Source organism: Myxine glutinosa, chromosome 11, assembly GCF_964187855.1.
Source record: "Myxine glutinosa chromosome 11, kmMyxGlut1.1, whole genome shotgun sequence".
Lineage (NCBI taxonomy): Eukaryota > Metazoa > Chordata > Myxini > Myxiniformes > Myxinidae > Myxine > Myxine glutinosa.
The window spans coordinates 34,012,663-34,036,084 of record NC_136271.1 but is presented as its reverse complement, the minus strand read 5'-3'; the positions used below and the strand labels follow the sequence as shown (position 1 = coordinate 34,036,084).

At 46.4% G+C, this 23,422-nt stretch overlaps 1 protein-coding gene across 2 annotated transcripts in view; it reads left to right on the top strand.

The window, feature by feature from the left end:
* The window catches only part of ZBTB11 (zinc finger and BTB domain containing 11), an 84,133-nt gene that overhangs the window by 2,209 nt on the left and 58,502 nt on the right, over positions 1–23,422 (top strand). For both annotated transcript variants that reach the window (XM_068130439.2, XM_068130440.2), the window contains exons 3-5: positions 93–280; positions 2,021–2,140; positions 9,741–9,855. In XM_068130439.2, the coding sequence (XP_067986540.2) occupies positions 93–280; positions 2,021–2,140; positions 9,741–9,855 (423 nt within the window). The remainder of the gene's footprint in view (positions 1–92; positions 281–2,020; positions 2,141–9,740; positions 9,856–23,422) is intronic.

Below are 23,422 nucleotides of genomic sequence, written 5' to 3'. Positions count from 1 at the left end.
AAAAATGCAAAATTTCAAGATGGCATACTTCCTGCTTTTACATTAATCAGCTGCTCTGCGGTTGTCTTTTCTGGCCTTCTACAATACACAAGGTGTCTTCAAGCAAGTACACCAGTGCGTGCAGGCATGCCCAGCCTGCCAGAAGCATGGGCCGGAGAAGGTCATTCTCCGACAGACGAGCCAAAAATTGCCGAGTGGCCCGTCTGGTAGGAATGTCGATGAATATGCAGAAGAATGCACCAATCATGGAAGCAGGCCTCGTAAATCGACGGCACAATTGGTAGGGTTGCATTCGGTGCGGTGAGAAATTGTCATTTCACAATTTAAGGTTCATTTTTGAAAATACAAATTAAAGTGGAGTTACCTGCTTCTTATGCTTAACTACATCGTTGTGGGTTTATCTCTGTTACCATCAGTTGTTTTTCACTTTTGTTTGTGTTGACTGTTGTTCATATGGTGTTATCGTGTGCACATTCCCTTCTCCTTTGCCTGCCTGTTTGGTTGTTTTGATCTTCTGCATCTGCCTTCGTTGGTTAGTCCTCCCCATTTAACTGATCACATCATTTGCACACCCATTTGTCGTTCTTTTCTCCTATATCTCACCATCCCTTTTCCCACCCTCGCTCTGACCCCTTCATTGCACTTTGTAAAAAAAAAGAAGAAAAAAAAGAAAAAGGTAAACCATCTCATTCCATTTTAGATTGTCCGTTTCCTTCTTTGATGGGCACGTGTTCGGCATGTCTGATTGTTCATTGACTCTTTCCCTACCCTTTTCATTCCTCCTTTTTGTCACACTTGTTCTTTTCAGCTTCATTTAAACCCCCTTCCTTGCTCTAGATTTCTTCCTTCTCAAGACTATTGAGAATAATGAACATCTTCACCATTCATTATTACCCCTTATTCTTCAACACATTTAGTCTGAAAACTGTATCTTCTTTCCTCTTCCACAGAGGTCTCTTCCACAAATGTTGTCTCGTACCACATCCCACCTACAGGCAAACAGCAGCTGCATCACTCACTGCTGATCGGGAAATGGATATATGCTGGTTGGATAAATGCAACATGTCTTCAACCCTTGCAAATGCCACAGTCTCACTCTGTGGCCGTAGAAGCATCGGCACAACTCTCAGACTAAACGAACTTGAGGGTTGTCAAACGAACCCAGCTATCTATTTATATTGTCAGTCACTGGAAGAGGTGCAGTCTCTTGAATTTCTAGGCCCCACCATCGTCAATAATCTCTCCTGGCTGGTCTCAAAATCCAACTGCACATTGGGTATCCTCTCTTGTCCTACGTCATCCCTTCAAAAATCAGAATTACTTGCAACCTACGTGGCCTTTGTCCATAGGTTGTGAACTGCTCTCCCTTATGGGCTCGCACACAGCATCACATCTCCTTCACCTGGTATCTGTTTCAAGCTGTCAACTTTAATAGTATCTCCTGCAATGAAGCCGAAGCAAAGGCCTACTGTTCTCATATCGCAGACGAGTCGATGGGCTCTCTCTCTCTCTTTAAAAAAAATATTTTTTCCTTTTTTACTTCTTCTTTGTTTCTGCCTCTCGTACGGTCTAGCTCTTTCTACTCTCTCAGCCCATTGACCCTCCTAAGCAACTCAAGAAAACAAGTGTTTCCCCTCCTCCCCCCAGTAACACCATCCTGGTTGACATCCCAACATCTAGGTTTGCTGTACACCTTAACTCCTTTGTTTCTCTTGTCTTCCTTTTGTTGAACTGTCCTCTTGAAGAAGCTGTTCAATCCCACTCTTCCCTCTTGGGCTTCAAGCAGGGGGTGCTTTATCACCATATGTCATCTCCCATTTCCACCTGCAATTTTCCTACCCCGAGTAACCCTACCGAACTTAGCAATTCGCTCTCTTGTTACATATGCTCTCAAGTGTCTTGTGTGGTTATTGTTTTGTCACATTGTATGCAAGTTATAAACTTGCTTTTCGCAAATAGAATGAAGAGCTTGTGCCAAGTAGTTTTTCCCTTTGTTAATCTTCTCTTTTTCATTCACCAGCCACTGGGTGCACAGGGTTTCGTCAGTGGCTCAGACCCAGGTCATGCTGCTGCTTTGATGAAAGATCTAGATTCACAACGACTTTCTAAAGCATTCTGTGATGTCACTTTACTCATTCAGGTAAGGGAGAGAGTCGTGGAGCAGTGGCATATTTAGTAGTTCCCTCTGCCACTGAAGGTGGATGGAGGTTATGTTTTCACTCTTGTCTGTCTGTTTGCTTGTTTGTCTGTCTGTGAACAAGATATCTCAAAAAGTTGTGGACGGATTCAAACGAAATTTGGCAGAGAGGTAGTGTATGTGACAAGGACGAAATTATGAAATTTTGCCGAAGATCCGGATCAGGATAGTAGAATTTTAAAAAGTGATTCTTCACGGTTGGGTGATAGGGCCAAAAATGATATATAGCAGGATATCTCAAAAAGTTGTGGACAGATTTCAATGAAACCTGGTGGAGAGGTTGTGTGTGTGACGAGGACTAATTGATTCGATTTTGGTGAAGATCTGAATATGGATTCGGATACGAAAATTATTTAATTTTTAATAGATCCTTCACCATTGGGAGATCGGGCAAAAAGCGACAAACCACATGATATCTCAAAACGTTGTGGACGAGTTATGAATAAACTTGGTGGATGAGTTGGTTAGGTGACGAGAACAAGCCTATTAGATTTTGGATCAGGTCCGAATCCAGATCCGGCCTATCAGAGGGATACACACCGTAAACTGTTCAGCCTGGCAGAGGTATGTGCTCTACCGAGTGACATTGTAGTTCAGTCTTTGATCTCGAGATAAATTTTCCTCCTTTATATTATAACTTCTATAGTGTGTAAATTTATTGTGGTAGAAGTTGTCCAAGTAACAGCACGTTTTAATGTCCGTGAATCAATGTAATTGTACGACACCATACATTAGCATGACATACGATGGAAAAGTTAATTTTTTGAATATGATTTATTGATACGTGTGTGGTGTACACACGCTTGAAGGGCATGCAATGTCGGCATTAACTTTTGAGTATTGATTTGTATCGGTGGCAATCACATATCTGATGGAACGATACAAAGTGTTTTCATAAAAAGTTGTGTGGAACCTTCAACATCGTGCTACGTATTACACTTTCCCTCACCAAGTAGGCTGCTAGAAAAATAACCTCGTGCATTTGCTTTGTCGTAAAAGGCGACAAAAAGGGTTGGCGGCAGGAAGGGCATCCGGCCGTAAAACATTGCTTCAAAAAGGGGACCAACAAAAACAACAACAACCACGGTGCCCGAAAAAAGCCAACCCCTGCTTCGCAGGGGGAAATGGCCTCTAAAGGTAGTTTTAAAAATTTTTTTTATTTGCTTTAACCTCGTGCTTTAACAAATGCTCAATGGCTTTTGTTAAAGCAAGAGTGAGCAATAAATTTTCCATGATAAGGAACCAGGTGGAGGCACCTGGAGTACCATGGAAAGTATACGTCGTGACGCGCTGCTCCGGCGCATGCTCCCATACCTGACCTGACCTGATAAGGAACCGACTGTAGAAGATCAAAGCAATGAAAATATTCTCGATGTATCAGATGTCTTTGTTTGCATTCCCCCATTCTGATTTTTGCCCATAGTCTTGCCCCATGAAACATTGTCAGGGATTTAGGAGAGAAACGACCTGGTAGTTGGTATGTTGTGATAACTTGCGATACAGACTGGTGATTTTTGTCACCTCCATTGGGATACTTTCCAATTGCGAATTTTACCCTGACTTTTATTCATTTTGAGGTAATGAGAAATTATTTTTATGATAAAAAAGAAAAGAAAACGTTTGTTTAGAATGCAAGCTGGCATATGCATGGATAGAGTGGTTCATTCACATGTTCATTGGATTATAAACTTTCTCTGTGCAATAAATAAAGTAATTAAGTCGATTAAATAAATTGCCTATCCTCATTTGACGTGACTGATTAATTTAAACAGTTTTATAACTTCTTCACACAAACCTAGTTCTACACATTTTGCATTTTATAATTTAACTCGATTTATAATTATTATATTATAATTATTTTATTTATTTATTTAATATTAATTTATAATTTCGATTTATTATTATTAATGGCCTTAAAACGATCATTCATTCATTCATATATTATAACTATAATTTTATAACTCGATGTCCCTGCTCTCAAATGTTGTTTGTGTCCTTCCCCCTCTCTCCCCATCTTGTCTACCGCTCCCCTTATTTTGTGTTTTATGTGTCGGTTTGACTTTTTGTGTGATTAATGTTAGCTCTTACACGAGCCTCGATCTTGTACACACAAAAAAAAAAAAACATTATTGCAACAGTGGCACATTGTCACCCCTATACTGTGCTGTATTTATCCCCCCTTACACACCTTTACCTTTATCTTACCTTTACCCCTTTTTAGTGGTACCTTTATCTTAAGGGTATCCCCTTAGTGGCAAGGTTTGATTGGCTAAATTATGTTGCCATGGCAACCATCTCGTTAACTTGGCTTGTGTATGTGATATTTCAAAAATGGCTCAAGATTTAGCTTTCATATTACAGATCTATTCCTCATACCACCCAAACGGCAGGGTACCTATAGTATCAGCACCTTGTTTTATATACAAGGATCTCGACTAGAAAAATGCCAAAAGGCAGAAGGTTTCCAAAAAAACACAAAACTCAAGGTTTCACCAGGCCTCGATAGGTATGGGGATGGAGCTACACATGAAGGAAAGGAGGAATACCATAAAAAGGAGTAACAATGACATACAAAGGAACATAATAGGAAATAATCAGCATGTAGAAGATGTCATGGATGTGCATTGGTGAAAACACAAGATAGTAATGGGCAGACCATCTGAAAGGCTGAAGTGAGGAGGATAAGACAATGGACATAGACACTTTCACAATTGAGAAAGTAAGAGTTAAATGAATGCAATTGGGCAACCAGCCTGGATATTGGGAGGGTGAGCAGGTGAGGATCTTTTGAGCAGCTTGTGGATGTATCGTTCTACATAGCATGGAGTCGTCGGTAAAATGTCAACTTATTTTTTGAGAGAATCATATAGATCAACAACAACATCATCAGGCACCGCCTTGTGGAACCACAGCCTGAAGGGAATGACCATGGGAAAGAACACCATCAAGGATCATTTACTGTCTCTTCTCATTGAGAAAATATGGTAAACACTTGAGCAGGGGGCCCTGAATACCAAAGGAAGACAACTTGGAAAACATGGCTGGATGCTGGACAGCATCAAAGACTTAAAGATATCCAGAGAGAGATTATCCAAACCTCTTGTTTGTGGCTCAGGACATCCTTTCACTGGTGTATGTCAGGTTACCATATCCAAGGTAGAATGGCCAGGTTGGAAGCCATATTTGTCAGATTAACAAGTTTGAGAAGAGATAATAATAATAATAATAATTCATTTATTTTGTATAGCGCTTTTCAAGAAGCCCAAAGGCGCTTTGACAGAGTGGAAAACATAATGCATAACAAAACATGAAAACAACAATTGCAAAAAGACAAGAATCAATAGGGAAATATTTAAAGCAAAAGGAGGGAGAAGGAGAAGAGATAGTCAGGGGTTAAATGCTGTGGGCTGAATGTTGAATGCAGTGTTGAACAGGTGGGTCTTTAGTGATGTTTTGAATGTGGTGAGTGAGGAGGAGTCCCTGATGGTGTGAGGTGGTGAGTTCCAGAGGGTGGGAGCAGTGATGGAGAAGGCCCTGTCCCCCCAGGATCTGAATTTGGTCCGGATGGAGGGGGTCAGGGGGTTGGTACCAGCAGAGCGGAGGTTGTGGGTGGGAGTGTGTCTGGAGAGGAGGTCAGCCAGGTAGGATAGGGCCAGGTTATGGAGGGCTTTGTATGTCAAGAGGAGGATTTTGTACTGGATTCTCTGGGGGATGGGGAGCCAGTGAAGCTTGTAAAGGACGGGGGTGATGTGGTCACGGGTCCGGGAATGGGTGAGTAGACGGGCAGCGGAGTTCTGAATGTATTGGAGTTTATTGGTGATTTTTGAGGGTGAACCATAGAGGAGGCTATTGCAGTAGCCCAGACGGGAGGTGATGAAGGCGTGGATGAGGGTTTCTGCAGCCGTGGAGGAGAGGGATGAGCGGAGACGGGCAATGTTTTTCAGGTGAAAGAAGGCTGACTTTGTGATCTGTTTAGTGTATTTGTCGAAGGAGAGGGTTTGGTCAAAGATGACGCCAAGATTCCGGATGTGAGGGGAGGTGGATACTGGGATACCGTCGATGTTGAGGGCAAAGTTATGGGTGGATTTTGTGAGCGATTTTGGGCCAATGATGATTATTTGAGATTTATCACAGTTAAGCTTGAGGAAGTTGATTTGAAGCCAGGATTTTATTTCAGTGATGCAGTTTGTCAGGATAGAGTGGGTGTCGGTGGAGACGGACTTGGTGGAGATGAAAAGCTGGATGTCATCGGCGAAGCAGTGGAATTGGAGACCATGACGGCGGATTAAGTGACCGAGGGGGGACAGGTAAAGGATGAAGAGGAGGGGGCCAAGAACTGAACCTTGGGGGACACCTTCAGGGAGGGGAGCAGTGGGGGATTTGCAGTTATTGATGGAGATGAACTGGCGTCTGTCAGAGAGGTATGATTTAATCCAAGAGAGGGCAGTGCCGGTAACGTTAAAGGTGGATTCAAGTCGGGTGAGGAGGATGGTGTGATCGATGGTGTCAAAGGTAGCGCTGAGGTCGAGGAGGACGAGAATGTTGAGGTTGCCAGTGTCAGAGGAGAGGAGAAGGTCGTTGGTGATTTTGAGGAGAGCAGTTTCAGTACTGTGGTTGGAGCGGAATCCGGATTGGAATGTTTCATACAGGTTATTGGCAGAGAGGTGATGTTTGAGTTGAGTGGCGACAGCACGTTGCAAAACTTTTGACAGAAAGGGTAGGTTGGAGATGGGTCTGAAGTTGTTTAGGGTGTCAGGGTTTAGACCAGGTTTTTTTAGAATGGGGGTAACAGCAGCAATTTTGAGGGAAGGTGGGACGATGCCTGTAGACAGGGAGGAGTTTATTGTTGCAATGATAAGTGGAGAGAGAACAGGGAGGGAGGCCTTGACAAAGCTGGAGGGGGTGGGGTCAAGAGTGCAGGTGGCAGTTTTCATTCCTATGAGGAGTTCAGAGAGGTCAGTAGGGGAGATTGGGGAGAACCGAGACAGGGGATGGCAGGACAAGGGGGGGCAGGTCGTTGGAGGGGGAGCGGGTGCGGCGGTGGTCAAGCTGTTGTAGATGTTGTCAATTTTGCGTTGGAAGAAAGAGAGGAAGGAGATGCAGTTGTCTACTGTGAATGACTGGGTGGTGGTGTTCAGGGGGCGGAGGAGTTTGTTTATTGTCGAGAAGAGTGCTTTTGGGTTTCCGGAGCCAGAGTGGATAATTTGAGAGTAGTAGGCGGAGCGGGCGCAGGAGAGGGCATCTTTGTAGTGTTGTAGGTGGTCCTTGTAGGCTTGGGAGTGAACTGTGAGACCCGTTTTATTGCGGAGTCTTTCAAGTTGGCGAGCACGAGTTTTCATCAGGCGGAGTTCAGGGGTAAACCAGGGAGCAGAATGGGTGAAAGAAACTGTTTTGGTTTTTACAGGCGCAAGCTGGTCAAGGCAGGAGGAGAGAGTGTGGTTGTAGTAGTCAGTGAGGTCGGAAGGGGTGTGTGGAGGTCAATGAAGGGAGAAGTGGACATTTTTTCAGAGAGGGTGGATGAGAATGAGGTAGGTGAAAGAGCGTTTAGCTTATGGAAGGTGATAGTGCGATAATGTCTTGGTGTTGGGGTGGGGATGTTGATGGTCATAGTGATAGCTAAGTGGTCAGAGAGGGTGAGGTCGGAGCCAGAGAGATGGTGCAAATTTAATCCAGTGGAGCAGACAAGGTCCAAAATGTGACCACGGATATGGGTAGGAAAGTCGACATGTTGAGTGAGGTTAAAGCAGGTGAGTAAATCAGTGAAGTCAGTGGTTATTGTGGAGTCCATGTGGATATTGAAATCACCAAGGAGGAGGATTGAGGGGGATAGGGAACATAGCTGGGTCAGAAAGTAGGAGAAGTCAGACAGGAATGATGGGTGTGGCTTGGGAGGGCGGTAGACGACAGCCATGACTGACTGCATGCGACCAGAGAGTTTAAAAGCCAGGTGTTCAAATGATGAGGATGAGGCGATGGGGATGAGGCTGGTCCTGATGTCTTGACGGTGGATAACGGCAATTCCACCACCTCAGCCCCCCGAGCGTGGTTTATTGACGTAGGAATATCCATTGGGTGTGGTGAGGTTGAGTGTGTAGTAGTCCAGAGGTTGTTGCCAGGTTTTGGTGAGACAGAGAAAGTCCAGTTTGTTATCCAGGATGTATTCGTTCAGGATGAGGCATTTGTTGTTGAGGGACCGGGTGTTGAACAGGGTGAGCTAGATGTTGTTTTGAACAGCAGGGATGAATTCAGGTGATTTAGCCAGGGTTCGTAGGCAGGAGGTGCGATCGTGTGCGTTGCTGTGACCAAGTGCGCTGGGACGAAGAGTGAGAGTGCACTGAGCCGACCAGAGGACGGGGATGGAGTGACCTGATTGCAAATATACAAACTTACGACCGGAGCCACGGTGAATGTACCTGGGTCGTCGGAGGAGTCCATTTGATTTGATGGCAGAGATGCATGATGGGGTGGAGTGGGTATTGAGCAGAAGGAGCCTTGCGGCGGAGTACCGCAGAGCCATGCCAGGCAGGAGCGGAGAGACGAGACGAGACGAGGCCAAGGTTGAGGAGGTGAAACAATGGTCCCAACCCATGGGAGCGGGCCCGAGGAAACGAAGGAGCCAGGTAGGTGAAGCCAGGAGCAGAGCCGGGACTAAGCAGAGGGCAGGCAGGAGCAAAGAGACGATCACGAGGCCAAGGTTGATCACGGCAAAGCGGCAAATGCAGCGGCAATCGACCGCCGCCGCTACAAATCTAGATCACGGCGGGAAACCGCCACCAAACCGCTGCGATGGTCACAACCCACGAGAGCGTGCCCGAGGAAACAGCGAGCAGGCGAAGGAGCCGGGCAGGCGAAGCAGGGAGCAGAGCCGGGGCTATGCAGAGGGCAGACTCAATGGCCAAAAAATCCGCACGACCACCAAAAAAGCAAGCAACTGACAGTGGCCCGGTCGAAGAAGCGGCGAGCATGTGACGCCTGCGTCCTCTTCATACCGGACCGGAAGCGGACCGGAGATGGTGCCTGATGTCGGCTGCAATGATGGACTCCATGTCTACATTGCATTGCTTGTGATTCGGAGAATGCTGATCTAGGTCTGCAGTTGTTGGGATCCATTTTTGAACCTTTCCTTGTATTGATAGGAGTTTGACACTTTCCAAGATAAAGGAAGTTGCCCATCCAGGAAGGGACTGTGAAAGAGAAAGAGGAGATTAGGGTATGACAGGTCTGAAGCACAGGTATTGAGGATTGGAGTTCCTGAGGACTTGCATCTTGAACATAAGCAGAGCCTGATTGATTCATATGTGAAATTAACCAAATTGTACAGACCCTTGAAATACTTGAAAATAATTGCACAAATGCACATTCACAATGAGTATATGCAACTACATGGTGAAAGTACAAGTATTTTTGGTTAAATAAACTACTGCAAGAATATATCACGGTGGAAAGCGTTTTAAGATGAAAAGGCAGATTATTTTGTTACACTCTTAAATGTGTGTTTTGTTAATGGTGGTTCTTGTCATATCTCCTCTTTCCCCCTCTTCAGGGCCAGCAACTGATGGCTCATAAAGCTGTGTTGAGTTCCATTTCAACTTATTTCATGTCTCTCTTTACCACATTGGAGGAGAATTCCGAGCGCAACATCGTGATTGACCTACACGGTATTATTTACTTCTGTTTGCTAATATTTAGATTTTCACAATGTCATCTTGTTTCATTATATTGATGTGCATCTAATACAGAATTGATTTTTCTGCTGAAATTAATTTTATTATTTGGAAAGAACATTTTATTTTATATATATATATATATATATATATATATATATATATATATATATATATATATATATATATATATATATACGTATATATATATATGTGTATATATATATATATATACGTATATATATATATATATGTATATGTATATATAGATATATATATATATATATATATATATATATATATATATATATATATATATATATAGATATAGATATATATATATATATATATATATATATATATATATATATATATATATATATATATATAGATATACAGTGGAACCTTGACTTACGAGTTTAATTCGTTCTGTGACCGAGCTCGTAACTCAAATTGCTCGTATCTCAAATCAAATTTCCCCATTGAAATGCATTGAAATGCTATTAATCCGTTCCAGCCCGCCAAAAACCACACCAATTTTTAAAAATATATACAGTATATATAAAAATATCTCGCGCTTTATATTTCACCTGTATGCAGCATACAAGTTGGCAGGATGGCCTGGACTGGAGGTACGCACACTTGACTCTAAAGTCTAAACTGTCCAGCCTGGGTTTGAATCCCGACCCAGCTATAACCTGTCATGGGTGAATCACAGGCAGGGTGATTCATCAATGTGTGTACCGCTAAACTGGGCGCCCCGTTTGCGTCCCATTAGTTGTTGGATGTTAAGGATCTCACCGTGTTTTCCACAAAGAGAAGGCGAGCTATCGCCGGCACTCTGAACAAGTTGTGGCCTGGCATGCTCTTCTCCTCTGCCGTTATATACGTCCTCCTCGGCACCTCGCTCATGTTTTTCGACGATTGCGTGTTTTATATCCAAGCACAAGTTTTATATAAAACACGACGATTGCGTGTTTTATATCCACAAGTTGTGGCCTGGCATGCTCTTCTCCTCTGCCGTTATATACGTCCTCCTCGACACCTCGCTCATGTTTTTCGACGATTGCGTGTTTTATATCCAAGCACATCATCCTCTTCTTCTTCTCAGTACCGTGTTTTCCACAAAGAGAAGGCGAGCTATCGCCGGCACTCTGAACAAGTTGTGGCCTGGCATGCTCTTCTCCTCTGCCGTTATATACGTCCTCCTCGGCACCTCGCTCATGTTTTTCGACGATTGCGTGTTTTATATCCAAGCACAAGTTTTATATAAAACACGACGATTGCGTGTTTTATATCCACAAGTTGTGGCCTGGCATGCTCTTCTCCTCTGCCGTTATATACGTCCTCCTCGACACCTCGCTCATGTTTTTCGACGATTGCGTGTTTTATATCCAAGCACATCATCCTCTTCTTCTTCTCAGTACCGTGTTTTCCACAAAGAGAAGGCGAGCTATCGCCGGCACTCTGAACAAGTTGACGGCAGAGATACTGTACTTGCACGGCAAGATAACCACGTGACCAGAACCCACCTGGTGGCGTAAACTCAAAATAACCAACATGCGAAAACAAAAATGCAGCGCTATACGACAGAGATACTGTACTTGCACGGCAAGATAACCACGTGACCAGAACCCACCTGGTGGCGTAAACTCAAAATAACCAACATGCGAAAACAAAAATGCAGCGCTATACGACAGAGATACTGTACTTGCACGGCAAGATAACCACGTGACCAGAACCCACCTGGTGGCGTAAACTCAAAATAACCAACATGCGAAAACAAAAATGCAGCGCTATACGGCAGAGATACTGTACTTGCACGGCAAGATAACCACGTGACCAGAACCCACCTGGCGGCGTCAACTCAAAATAACCAACATGCGAAAACAAAAATGCAGCGCTATACGACAGAGATACTGTACTTGCACGGCAAGATAACCACGTGACCAGAACCCACCTGGTGGCGTAAACTCAAAATAACCAACATGCGAAAACAAAAATGCAGCGCTATACGGCAGAGATACTGTACTTGCACGGCAAGATAACCACGTGACCAGAACCCACCTGGCGGCGTCAACTCAAAATAACCAACATGCGAAAACAAAAATGCAGCGCTATACGACAGAGATACTGTACTTGCACGGCAAGATAACCACGTGACCGGGTGGCGAAAGCTCGTAACTCTGATCTCGGCTCGCATCTCAAAGCAATAAACCGCCCGAGCGACGGCTCGTATCTCGAAAAACTCGTAAGTTGGGGCACTCGTAAGTCAAGGTTCCACTGTATATATATATATATAGTTTTATATATATATATATATATATATATATAGTTATATATATATATATATTGTTACGCAACTGTGATTAACACCACAGTTACGGATGGCCGATTTGCGAGACTTTAACTCCCGAGGCGAAAACTCAATGGCGGATTCAAGTTCAACACAAAGTTAAACGCGCGGAATGGCGCACGCAGCAAAGCTCCGCAACCTTACCTATTAAAATCAAACACCCAGGAAAACTGCGTTCAGATATATATACAGAAAATAATATAAGGATTTATTATCGAATAGTAATACAGTGAAAAAGCCGCGCCGGTAAATCTAATAACTCTAAATCGGGACGTCCCCACACGACTGACAGCAAACACGATACGAGGGAGATTATGGATACAAAAATAACACGTCACGTCGTTCAAATGTACGCGGATGCGGCTTATCTGTCTTTCGTCGTCTCTCGGGGCGGCCGTCCAACACCGCTCCTTTTGGCCCGATCGCACACCACCAGGTCCTTCGCTCCAAGCTCCACGAGGCCCCGCTCCAAGCACCACGCGTCCGACGCGTGGCCAGCAGCTTCACACGAGGACGATCTCCACAAGGCCCGTGCACCAATGGTTCAACGGAGGGCTCGACTTGCAACGAACTGCTGCGAACTGCCGCGTGCTCTGTGTGCTTGGTGTTCTAACGAACTCTCCACCAACTGCCTTCGGGGAGCTTTTCCACCAACTGTCTTCGGGGAGCTTTTTCCACCAACTGTGTCTCCGCGTCGACTGTGTGCTCCAACGAACTCCCTGTGTACTCTCTGGACTGCCACGAACTCAACTCAACTCAACTGAAATGGCGTCCGACCGTCGCATATATTGGTCGCCGATCACGTCACATTGGCGCACTCCTCAGCCAATCACAGCCTCCCAACTCGCCCAGGTCACGCCCTCTGCGGCATGCGACTCCTGACATCTCCCGTCCGCGACCCCCCCGCGGTCGTTTTGTAACACGTGCCAGCGAGGTTGGTAGGCCTTTGAGGTGCGAACGGCGGCGGCCAACCGCGGCGGTGTTTTTGGCCTGGTTTCCTGTCTATTTATTACGAAGTCAATGTCAGGGAAAGGGAATTATTTAATGTTGCGCTAAGGACCTAACTAATGTTTATGTGGTTTGCAGTGCCATAATGGACAGAGGTTTGACTACCAGGTGAGACTCACAGGGGCGTTACCTTTAATCCCTCACTATTTAACACTCGGACCTCCAGGTAGATCCACAATCATACATCTTACCCCGACAAACGCCTAAACATCAAGAACTTATTACATGTAGAGTCCCTGTCACGACAGCCGAATACCTACCTATTCAGATCTACCTAGCTCTAGATATTGCTCTACCAAATTCATAACAATATATAGTTATATATATATATATATATATATATATATATATATATATATATATATATATATATTGTTGTGGATTTGAGAATTGTGTTTTTTTTTGTGTGTAAATATCACCCTCCGTGTTGTGTGTAAAGGTCAAAGGTCGTCCCTTAGTTAGTCCATATACAATCACGTAGCAAATCATAGAGTTCCCTTTTCAGTAGTTATCTCCTTATTATGTGTATTAGTTTAAGGCTCTGTTCCCACTAGTTGACACTGCATTGCACCAGATGACATAAGGTAGCTCCCTTCCATTCCCAAAGCCCCCATTCCCAAAGCCTCCGTTGCCAACTGCATCGGGCGGTTTTCAGCATTTGCCGCCATTGGCCATGTGCTCCGTCTCGGGGAAGAAAGGCGTGGCCCCCACCTCATCATGAAGGGTGGAGCCCCAAACGACCAACCAAGGCTCAGGGGTATGGCTTGAGAGGGTGTGGCCTATATAACCCGTTGCCGGGAGCCCCCACAGGAGATGAGTGAGGGAGCCCCACGAGCAGTTCTGCAGAGGGAGTTCTGAAGTGAGAGTTCTGTGGAGGGAGGTGCTTGAAGGTTCATGAGAATTGGACAGAGAAGGTACAAGGTCGGTGAGAAGGCACGAACGAGAGGCGTGATCCAGCAAGACTGAAAGAGAGAGACGTGAGGGGGTGCCTGTATTGCGGCAATAGGCCGAGACACTCTAGGCCCTATTGCCGGTCGGTGAGACGCGAAGCGGAGCTGTGTTTGCCGGGTTTTCGCCCCGACCCAAAAGCGTGGATCGGAGCGCGCGCTTGGAGCCGGACCTCGACGCCACCATCTACCTGGACCCTCCTCTGCCGTCCCAAACCATTCCTGTCCTTCCATCCTTTTGTGTACGTGAGTTTGTTTTGTGTGTCTTGTCCCTGGGTGAAGTAAGACCGTTTAGTTAAGCTAGTGTTGCACTGTGTCCTTCTGGTCCGTCCCTCTTTCTGCCTTTATTTTCTTATCTTTCCATTCTCCTTGGTTCTTTTGGTCTTGTAAATAATAATAATAAATTAGATTTGTTCTTCCTACCTTGCCTTTCTTTCCCTTACATCCGTCGTCGTTGTGATTTCCCTCATTGGACACCTGTGGCACGATTTGGCCAACGTTTAGGAATCGGGTCTCGTCTCTTGTTAATGGTTCGTGCCGTGGTTGCTAGACCGCTCGGCAATTAACATCTGTCCGCGGTTACAAACGAGGTTGTGCACCTGCCTCTTCGGGGGTAGCTGTGCAACTTCAGGACTCACGTCGGTCAGTCAAAGACAAGGGGGTTGATCCCCCCTTGATAAGGGGAAGAAGGCCGACGGAGAGATCCGCAACAAATTGGTGTCAGGAGTGTCGGATGCGGACCCGAAGCGCGCGTAGCGCGCTCAAAATTTCGAGCGGCCAAAATTTAATTTTAATATTTCAAATTTTAAAATCGTGCCATGGATGGTCAAAGTGATCGGATGCCGGTTGGGGAGTTAGAGGGGGTAGAATCGACCCAGGACCCCAGGGAAATGTATATGGGGGAGAGAGGAGGAGAGCAATGAAGATCTGGTTGCAGGGGTATCAGGTGCACAAAATGGCGGCGCTTCGCACGTGGTCGCGGCAGCCGAGCCCGAGATGCTGGAGTACATGAGAGTATTTATGATGCAAATAATGGCCAAATTAGACACCCAAAAAGAAGAGACGAGGGCTCAGGGTGAGCAGTTGGGGGGCCAAATGGGAGCAATGAGGGACCAAGCGCAAGGTACCAGTGAGCAATTAAGAGACGGGTTAAACAATATGAACAATAAATTTGAGGGGTTAGACAATAATTTTAAGGGGTTGAACAATAAATTTGAGGGGTTAGACAACGGGATAAAAGGGGTGAAGAATGGGTTAACGGGGCTAGAAGACAGGATGGAAGACAAATTGTGGGAAATAGGGGAGCAATCCGCCCCGGAAATTCAGCAGATGGGAGATCAGATAGAGCAGGTGAAAATCGGGTTCGAAACTAAATTGAATGCTCAAAGTAATGAACTGGAACAGATGAGGGCGGCATCTACCAAAGAGATGGGAGAAATGGGGGAGGAGATCAGACGAGGTGTGGGCGAGGATGTCTCGAGGGTACGCGAGGATGTCTCGAGGGTGCACGAGGAGGTAAAGCGAGGTGAGGAGCGTATGGAGAAAGAGGTGAGAAAGGGGACGGCAAAGTTACAAGGGTGCATGGAGGAGTTGACGCAGGGGGTGGGGCAGCTGACAGTGGGACAAAGGGAGTTGAAGGAACAGGTAAAAAAGAATACGGCTGTGATCGAGGGGCTGAAGGCGACCCAGAAGGAAATAAAGAGGGACGTAGCAGTCATAAAGAAGGAGTGTCAGACGGTACATGAGGGACTGACCACGAGGTTGGACGAGGTGACAGAGGCAGTGGAGACGAAGGACCGGGAGGTGAGGATGCATATAGAAACGGTCAAGGTGGCATTAGAGGAAGAGATCGAGGGGGCGCACCGGGAAATGAAGGAGGTAAAGGAGAAATTAGAGGAAGTGGAAGAGGGGGTGAGTGAAATTAAGAAGAGACGGAGGGAAACTAAGAAGGAGATAAAGGAGGAAGTGATGGAATATGTGCAAGGTCTGTGCTCAAATCGTGATGGTGTGCTCACTAACCAAATAAAGAGTTTGCAGGTGGCGAAGGAGAAGCGGGGACGAGGTGCCAAGGTGAGTGGCGGTATACTAGGAAATGTATATGGTGTGAGGGGAGATTCAGTCGGCTTGGGGGTTGGTGTAGACCCGGGTGTTTGTGAGGGACCAATGGTGAGGTGTATGACTGGTCCGGAGTGTATGGATAGAGGAGGTGCGCGAGGATGTCCGACTATGGGGTGTGTGAGGAAAAAGTGCGCGCCGAGGAGTGAGTGTGCTGTCGAGAGTGAGTTGGTCGTAGCGCGTGTGCGGGGGGGCACATGGAAGCGCGTAATGGGGAGTGTTACAGGGGATGTAACGGAAGAATGCACACCTGTGGTGAGTGTTACGGAGGGCGTAACGGAAGAGTGTGCGTGAGAAAGGTGTGTAACCGAGGAGTGCATGCTTACAGAGTGCGCTGTCAAGAGTAAGGGTGAATGCGCGACCGAGTGTGGTGGTGAGAGTAGTGCGAGTGACACGGAGCACGAGTTGGTTGTAGCAGGTGAGAGAGAATGTACACCTGGAATGGAAGGATGCACACCTGGAATGGTCAAGCGCGTATGGGAATGCACACTGGAGTTAGTAGTGAAGCACGTGATTGGGTGTGCAAGTGAGTGCACACCCGTCATTGTCACAGAGGATGCGACCGAGGAATGGGCGCGAAGAGGTGTGTTGATGAGGTGTGCAATCGGCGAGTGTGTGCCAAGGTGTGCGGTGGTCAGGTGTGTGACGAAGTCTATGAGTGTACCTGGGGGTGTGTGTCAGAGAAGGTGCAATGACGAAGAGTATGGAAACAGCTGGATGTGTGAGCAAGGAGCGGAACGCGGGGTGTGAGCATGCAAGTGGAGCATCGACGCTAAACGGGATAGCGGTTAGGTCGACCTTTAGCCGAGGCGAGCCCGCGGTTTGTGCTGGGCTTGGTGTGCAGTGGGAACCAGCGGGGATCGTAACCACGGCGGTTTCAAAAGAACGCCGTGCGCGAATCATGCCGGGCCGCGGTCTGAACGGTCGCGTCCGTGCTCTGCTCAGCGGAGCGGGCGGGCCGGTTCAAGGGAAGGTAAGAAGGGTCGGCACGGCGACCCCTTGTGGTCGCGGCATACCGGCCGGCCGAGATTGGGGCATCGGACGGCTCCGTGCCGAGATGGTGCGTGGAATCTCGGCCCGCGTAAGCCCCCTTCCCTGCACCAAATGCCGGACGGACCCAACTGCCGGCAACGAACCACCCGCATTCATTGCTCGACTTGGCGAAGCCAAGTTCTGAGCATGTAACGACGCACCGAGGCTCAAGTTTAATGGACATGTGGTAGGGATAGGGAATTTGTGGATGGCAAAATTGATAGTTGAAGATGCCCGTTGTAGTGGGATGGCAACTCTGTCATCCCTCACACAAAGGGGGCAAAGGAGCTATAGTTTTATGGGGTTTGGCAGTGAAAACTAGCCCGGGGGGGTTAGGATAAAGTGTGTAGGGATCTAGAGAATGACCATAGGTAACAGTAAGGTTGAGTAGTGACATTGGACAGGTAGTGGGGACATAGAGAGTGTAGTTGGATTATAATGACGAGGGAGCGCAAGAATATAAGGGGCGACGGGGAAGCGCGAGTTTTAGAGGGCACCAGGTAGATCAGATGATGCCGAGTGTTTGAGGATCGAAAGTGTATTGAGCAGTGTATGAGCGAGTAATAGTGATTGTGTGTTGTGTTGACCAAATGGTCCAGGGAGGAAGGAGGGTGCAGCAAGCACCAGGTGTAGGAGTGATGGCACAGGTGTGCAAAAACAGGTGTATGGAGAATGGTTGTATGGAATACATGGGGTATGGAATATATGGAGTATGGAATGGATGGTGTGGAGTGAGTATGGTGGAAACTGTGGAGTGGAGTGGATGGTGCGAAGGTGTGGATGGGGAGGATGGACCCCATCACGAATACCCGGGGAGGGTAGTTTAAGCGTTAGGTAGAGGTAAATAGTGGTTGGATATTGGCATCTGTGGTGCGTGTGGAAGAATGGTGTTTGGATGGGTGCATTGGTGACGTGGAAATGGCTGGGCGTGTGGCCTGTTAGTGTGTGTAGTTGGTTGAGCACTCCGCCACTGTTAGGATGTCGGCCAGGTGAGGCCGCAGGTGGGCTCTGGGAGCCGTTAGAGTTGTGGATGGGGCCCGAGGATCCGGAGGACGGACCCGGGTAGCCCAGTGCCAGAGAGGGCACCGAGTGGGGTAAGTGCCAAGGAGGGCCTTCCCCAGTTAGATAGGTTAGGTTAAGGAGCAGGTAAGCTCGGAGGCAACTCCAGTGGTGGAGGTGTGCAGGTGGGCAGACCTGCTGGGAGAGCCACACGACCCAGTCCTGAAATTGTGCAAAGGCACAGGGAGTTGAAATCGGGGGATAGGAGTGAGACCCCAAATTGAGGAAGCACCACAGTTTGGTCAATGGGAATTTGGTTCTTAAAACCACATTGAGTAAGATTGCCAATGGTTTGGCAGGGAAAGACCCCGGGTAGTGTAAAGTGTGTTAATGTCATTTAGGAAGTAGTTAGGATGAAGAATCCCCTCGCACCATCTACATCCACTCACCTGAGGTAACGACGGTGCTCCACACCATGCCATGGTTTGTTTTTGTTATTTTCTGTGCAAATGTTTGGATGTGAGACGCATCATGACGTGGGTGTGACATTGTGCTTTGTTGTTCCATCTCTCCCTCCTTGTGAGGATTGATGATGAATTGGGGGTGGCAAATTTGGATTAGAGGGATTGTGATGACGAATTTGGTATTAGGGGAAATATGGGGAAGACGTGACAGTAGCGACGAATTTGTAAATGTGTAGGATTTGTAAATACGGGGAGGGGCAAGGGGGGGTAGTGTAGGTCACATGTGGGGGGCGTACGGTAGGGACGAGCTTTCTCACTTCGCTCTCCGTACGCACCTCGTTCTGCATTACCTGTTTTGATGTGTACCCTTGTGACCTTACCCCTCGCTCACATGTCTTCTGTTCCCCTGTCTCCCACCCGAGGACTGTGCTCTCTGGGCACCGAGGGGAGCGTGCGGGAGTCCGCCATTGTGTGCCAGAACCCCTTCAACCAGCTGCCTGCATCGATGCACCACTAATGGACCACATGTCTGTGGCTGAGCACCACTTATGGACCCCACGGGTTGGGGCATGGCCCCTCTGCTGGAGCCGGCCACGATGGCCCAAGATCTTGCTTGCGGACCCGGTGAGGTGGCACCAAGCCCACAGGTGAACCACTCATAGTCGGCCCCTGTGGGCCATAAATAAAAAACGGACACGTTTGTGCATTTTAAAAATGAAATCCAAATAGGCTGCCAGCAAGAAGATGAGAATGACAACATCAAGAACGACAACAGCCAGCAGAGGGAGCCGAAGAGGAAGACCAGCACCAGGGGTGTGTTTATTGTTTATTACGAACTGTGATGACTGTGCACTGGTTGGTGCTTTTGGTGCTTTATGGTGTTTTGGTGCGTTTTTGGTGCTTTCTGGTGCGTCGATGCAGGGCAGGCTGTCTCCCCCCCAAAAAAGAACAATCACAGGTCCTGGGTTAGTTTTGTAAATACCAGCGTCAATTGTAAATAATGCTCCCCACCGTAAACGTTTCGTTTGAAAACCATTCCGCAATTCGGTTAGCTGTGGGCGCAAATCTGTTAGAATGGGTGCAATGCAGCAGAGGGACATACTTATTTGTGTTTTAAAACTGTCGCACTCAGGGTTAGGTTAAATGTAGAGGGAACTACACCAACGTGGCACACTAAAGGTAAAAGTTTAATAGGCCCGGGACGTGCCCAAGAGGATGAGGGTGCAGTGTTGTGGATTTGAGAATTGTGTTTTTTTTGTGTGTAAATATCACCCTCCATGTTGTGTGTAAAGGTCAAAGGTCGTCCCTTAGTTAGTCCATATACAATCACGTAGCAAATCATAGAGTTCCCTTTTCAGTAGTTATCTCCTTATTATGTGTATTAGTTTAAGGCTCTGTTCCCACTAGTTGACACTGCATTGCACCAGATGACATAAGGTAGCTCCCTTCCATTCCCAAAGCCCCCATTCCCAAAGCCTCCGTTGCCAACTGCATCGGGCGGTTTTCAGCATTTGCCGCCATTGGCCATGTGCTCCGTCTCGGGGAAGAAAGGCGTGGCCCCCACCTCATCATGAAGGGTGGAGCCCCGAACGACCAACCAAGGCTCAGGGGTATGGCTTGAGAGGGTGTGGCCTATATAACCCGTTGCCGGGAGCCCCCACAGGAGATGCGTGAGGGAGCTCCACGAGCAGTTCTGCAGAGGGCGTTCTGAAGTGAGAGTTCTGTGGAGGGAGGTGCTTGAAGGTTCATGAGAGTTGGACAGAGAAGGTACAAGGTCGGTGAGAAGGCACGAACGAGAGGCGTGATCCAGCAAGACTGAAAGAGAGAGACGTGAGGGGGTGCCTGTATTGCGGCAATAGCCCGAGACCCTCTAGGCCCTATTGCCGGTCGGTGAGACGCGAAGAGGAGCTGTGTTTGCCGGGTTTTCGCCCCGACCCAAAAGCGTGGATCGGAGCGCGCGCTTGGAGCCGGACCTCGACACCACCATCTACCTGGACCCTCCTCTGCCGTCCCAAACCATTCCTGTCCTTGCATCCTTTTGTGTACGTGAGTTTGTTTTGAGTGTCTTGTCCCTGGGTGAAGTAAGACCGTTTAGTTAAGCTAGTTTTGCACTGTGTCCTTCTGGTCCGTGCCTCTTTCTGCCTTTATTTTCTTATCTTTCCGTTCTCCTTGGTTCTTTTGGTCTTGTAAATAATAATAATAAATTAGATTTGTTCTTCCTACCTTGCCTTTCTTTCCCTTACATCCGTCGTCGTTGTGATTTCCCTCATTGGACACATGTGGCACGATTTGGCCAACGTTTAGGAAACGGGTCTAGTCTCTTGTTAATGGTTCGTGCCGCGGTTGCTAGACCGCTCGGCAATTAACATCTGTCCGCGGTTACGAACGAGGTTGTGCACCTGCCTCTTCGGGGGTAGCTGTGCAACTTCAGGACTCACGTCGGTCAGTCAAAGACAAGGGGGTTGATCCCCCCTTGATAAGGGGAAGAAGGCCGACGGAGAGATCCGCAACTATATATATATATATATATATATATATATATATATATATATATATATATATATATATATATATATATATATATACAGACTTGGCATTTAATATGGAATATATTTTTTTTCGTGACTTGGGTTTACTTTCTGAACTCAGTATATCAATCTGGTGAGTTTCTTTTACGCTTTGGTGATTTCTTTGTTAAAAGAACCATGTCACTGATTGTCTGTCCCAGCAAGAAGCCAATAACAGGATTATATCACAGGTGGCGTGACAAAATGTACGGACAGGTACATTTGACGATTGGCTTCACAATCGGGTATATAAGGGTTGTTGCGTTCTGTATTAGTGGAAAACAACTACTGCACGTCTACAAAAGTTATTGCCGCTTCCCCTGGAGATGGTCCGTCAACTCGACAATGCTGTTTGTCATTTAGTGGTGGCTTTACGAAATTCCGGCATGAAACAGCGTGCTATTGCTTGGCAGTATGGCATCACTCAAGGTCAGGTGTCAAAGATCCTGAAACGAAATGCTCAGAGGGGTGTCCCTACTCCAATACCGAGGTCAGGACGTTCCCGCAGAACCACAAGGAGGGATGATCGCCAGCTGCACCGGTTAGTCCGCAATGGCCGTACCAAGTCAGCTAATCGGCTTCGGGCTGAGTGGCAGCAACTGACAAATGTGCCTGTATCCAGAAGGCGAGTCAACCAACGACTGGTTCAAGCAGGCTATCGTGCCAGGCGTCCCCTGAGAAAGCCACGTCTGACCAGACAACACTGCCAGCGTCGATTGCAGTGGGCCAGAGAGCACCGTCAATGGCAGCCAGGGCACTGAAATCACGTGATCTTCAGTGACAAGTCTAGGTTTCTGGTCTATCATCAATATGGCCGCGTCCGAGTGTGCAGACAAGTGCATGAAGCCTACAACGAAGATTGTATAGTGCCAAGAGTCCATGCTGGAGGTGGTGGGGTGACCGTTTCAGCTGCTTTTCATGCAGGGGGAAAAACTGACCTGGTTGTTCTGAATGGAAACCTGAACCAGTTCAAGGACAGGGCCATTCTGAAAGAAACATTGCTTCCATTTGTTCGTGCAGCCTAGCGAGGAAACTTTGTCTTCCAAGATGAGAATGCACGGCCTCATCATGCTCGCATGATCCAACACTTTCTTGCTGACCGTGGTGTAGAGCATATGGAGTGGCCTGCCATGTCCCCGGATATGAATCCGATAGAGAACTTGTGGGCAGAATTAACGCGTCAAATCGACAACTTGGACCAGCAGCCTGCCTCTGTGCGTGAATTGCAGCAGGCTATTGCAACTGCATGGCAAGCGATTCCTGTCCAAACCTTGGCAAAACTCGTGAACAGCATGCCTCAATGTGTACGTGCTCTCCTGAATGCTCGTGGGGGTTACACGAAGTACTGAACTGTAATTTTACTGTCCGTAATCCCAGTCGTAATTTAACTTTTGTTTTTGTTAAAAAAAATTTTTGGCTAATGTGCAAAATAAAGAGATACTTCTGGAAAACGCACAGAGGTTTAACACAGTACTGTCCGTGTATTGAGTTCCATATCAGTTTACATCACTTTCAAGGATCAATTTACTTGCTTCGAAATGTCAAATGTGGTTTTTGTTTCTTTTAAAGGTCACATTAACAAAATCTAGAATAATTTCAACATAATTCCAATGAACTTTTGGTTCTAAGTCATCTTGAAAAGTAAGTTCACCCCCACAAAAAAAATATTCCATATTAAATGCCAAGTCTGTATATATATATATATATATATATATATATATATATATATATATATATATATATATATATATATATATATATATATATATATATATATATATATATATAGATATATATACTGTATATAGATATATATACTGTATATATATATATATATATATATATATATATATATATATATATAATGTGTATATATATACAGTGGAACCTTGACTTACGAGTTTAATTCGTTCTGTGACCGAGATCGTAACTCAAATTGCTCGTTTCTCAAATCAAATTTCCCCATTAAAATGCATTGAAATGCTATTAATCCGTTCCAGCCCGCCAAAAACCACACCAATTTTTTTTTAAATATACAGTATATATAAAAATATCTCGCGCTTTATATTTCAC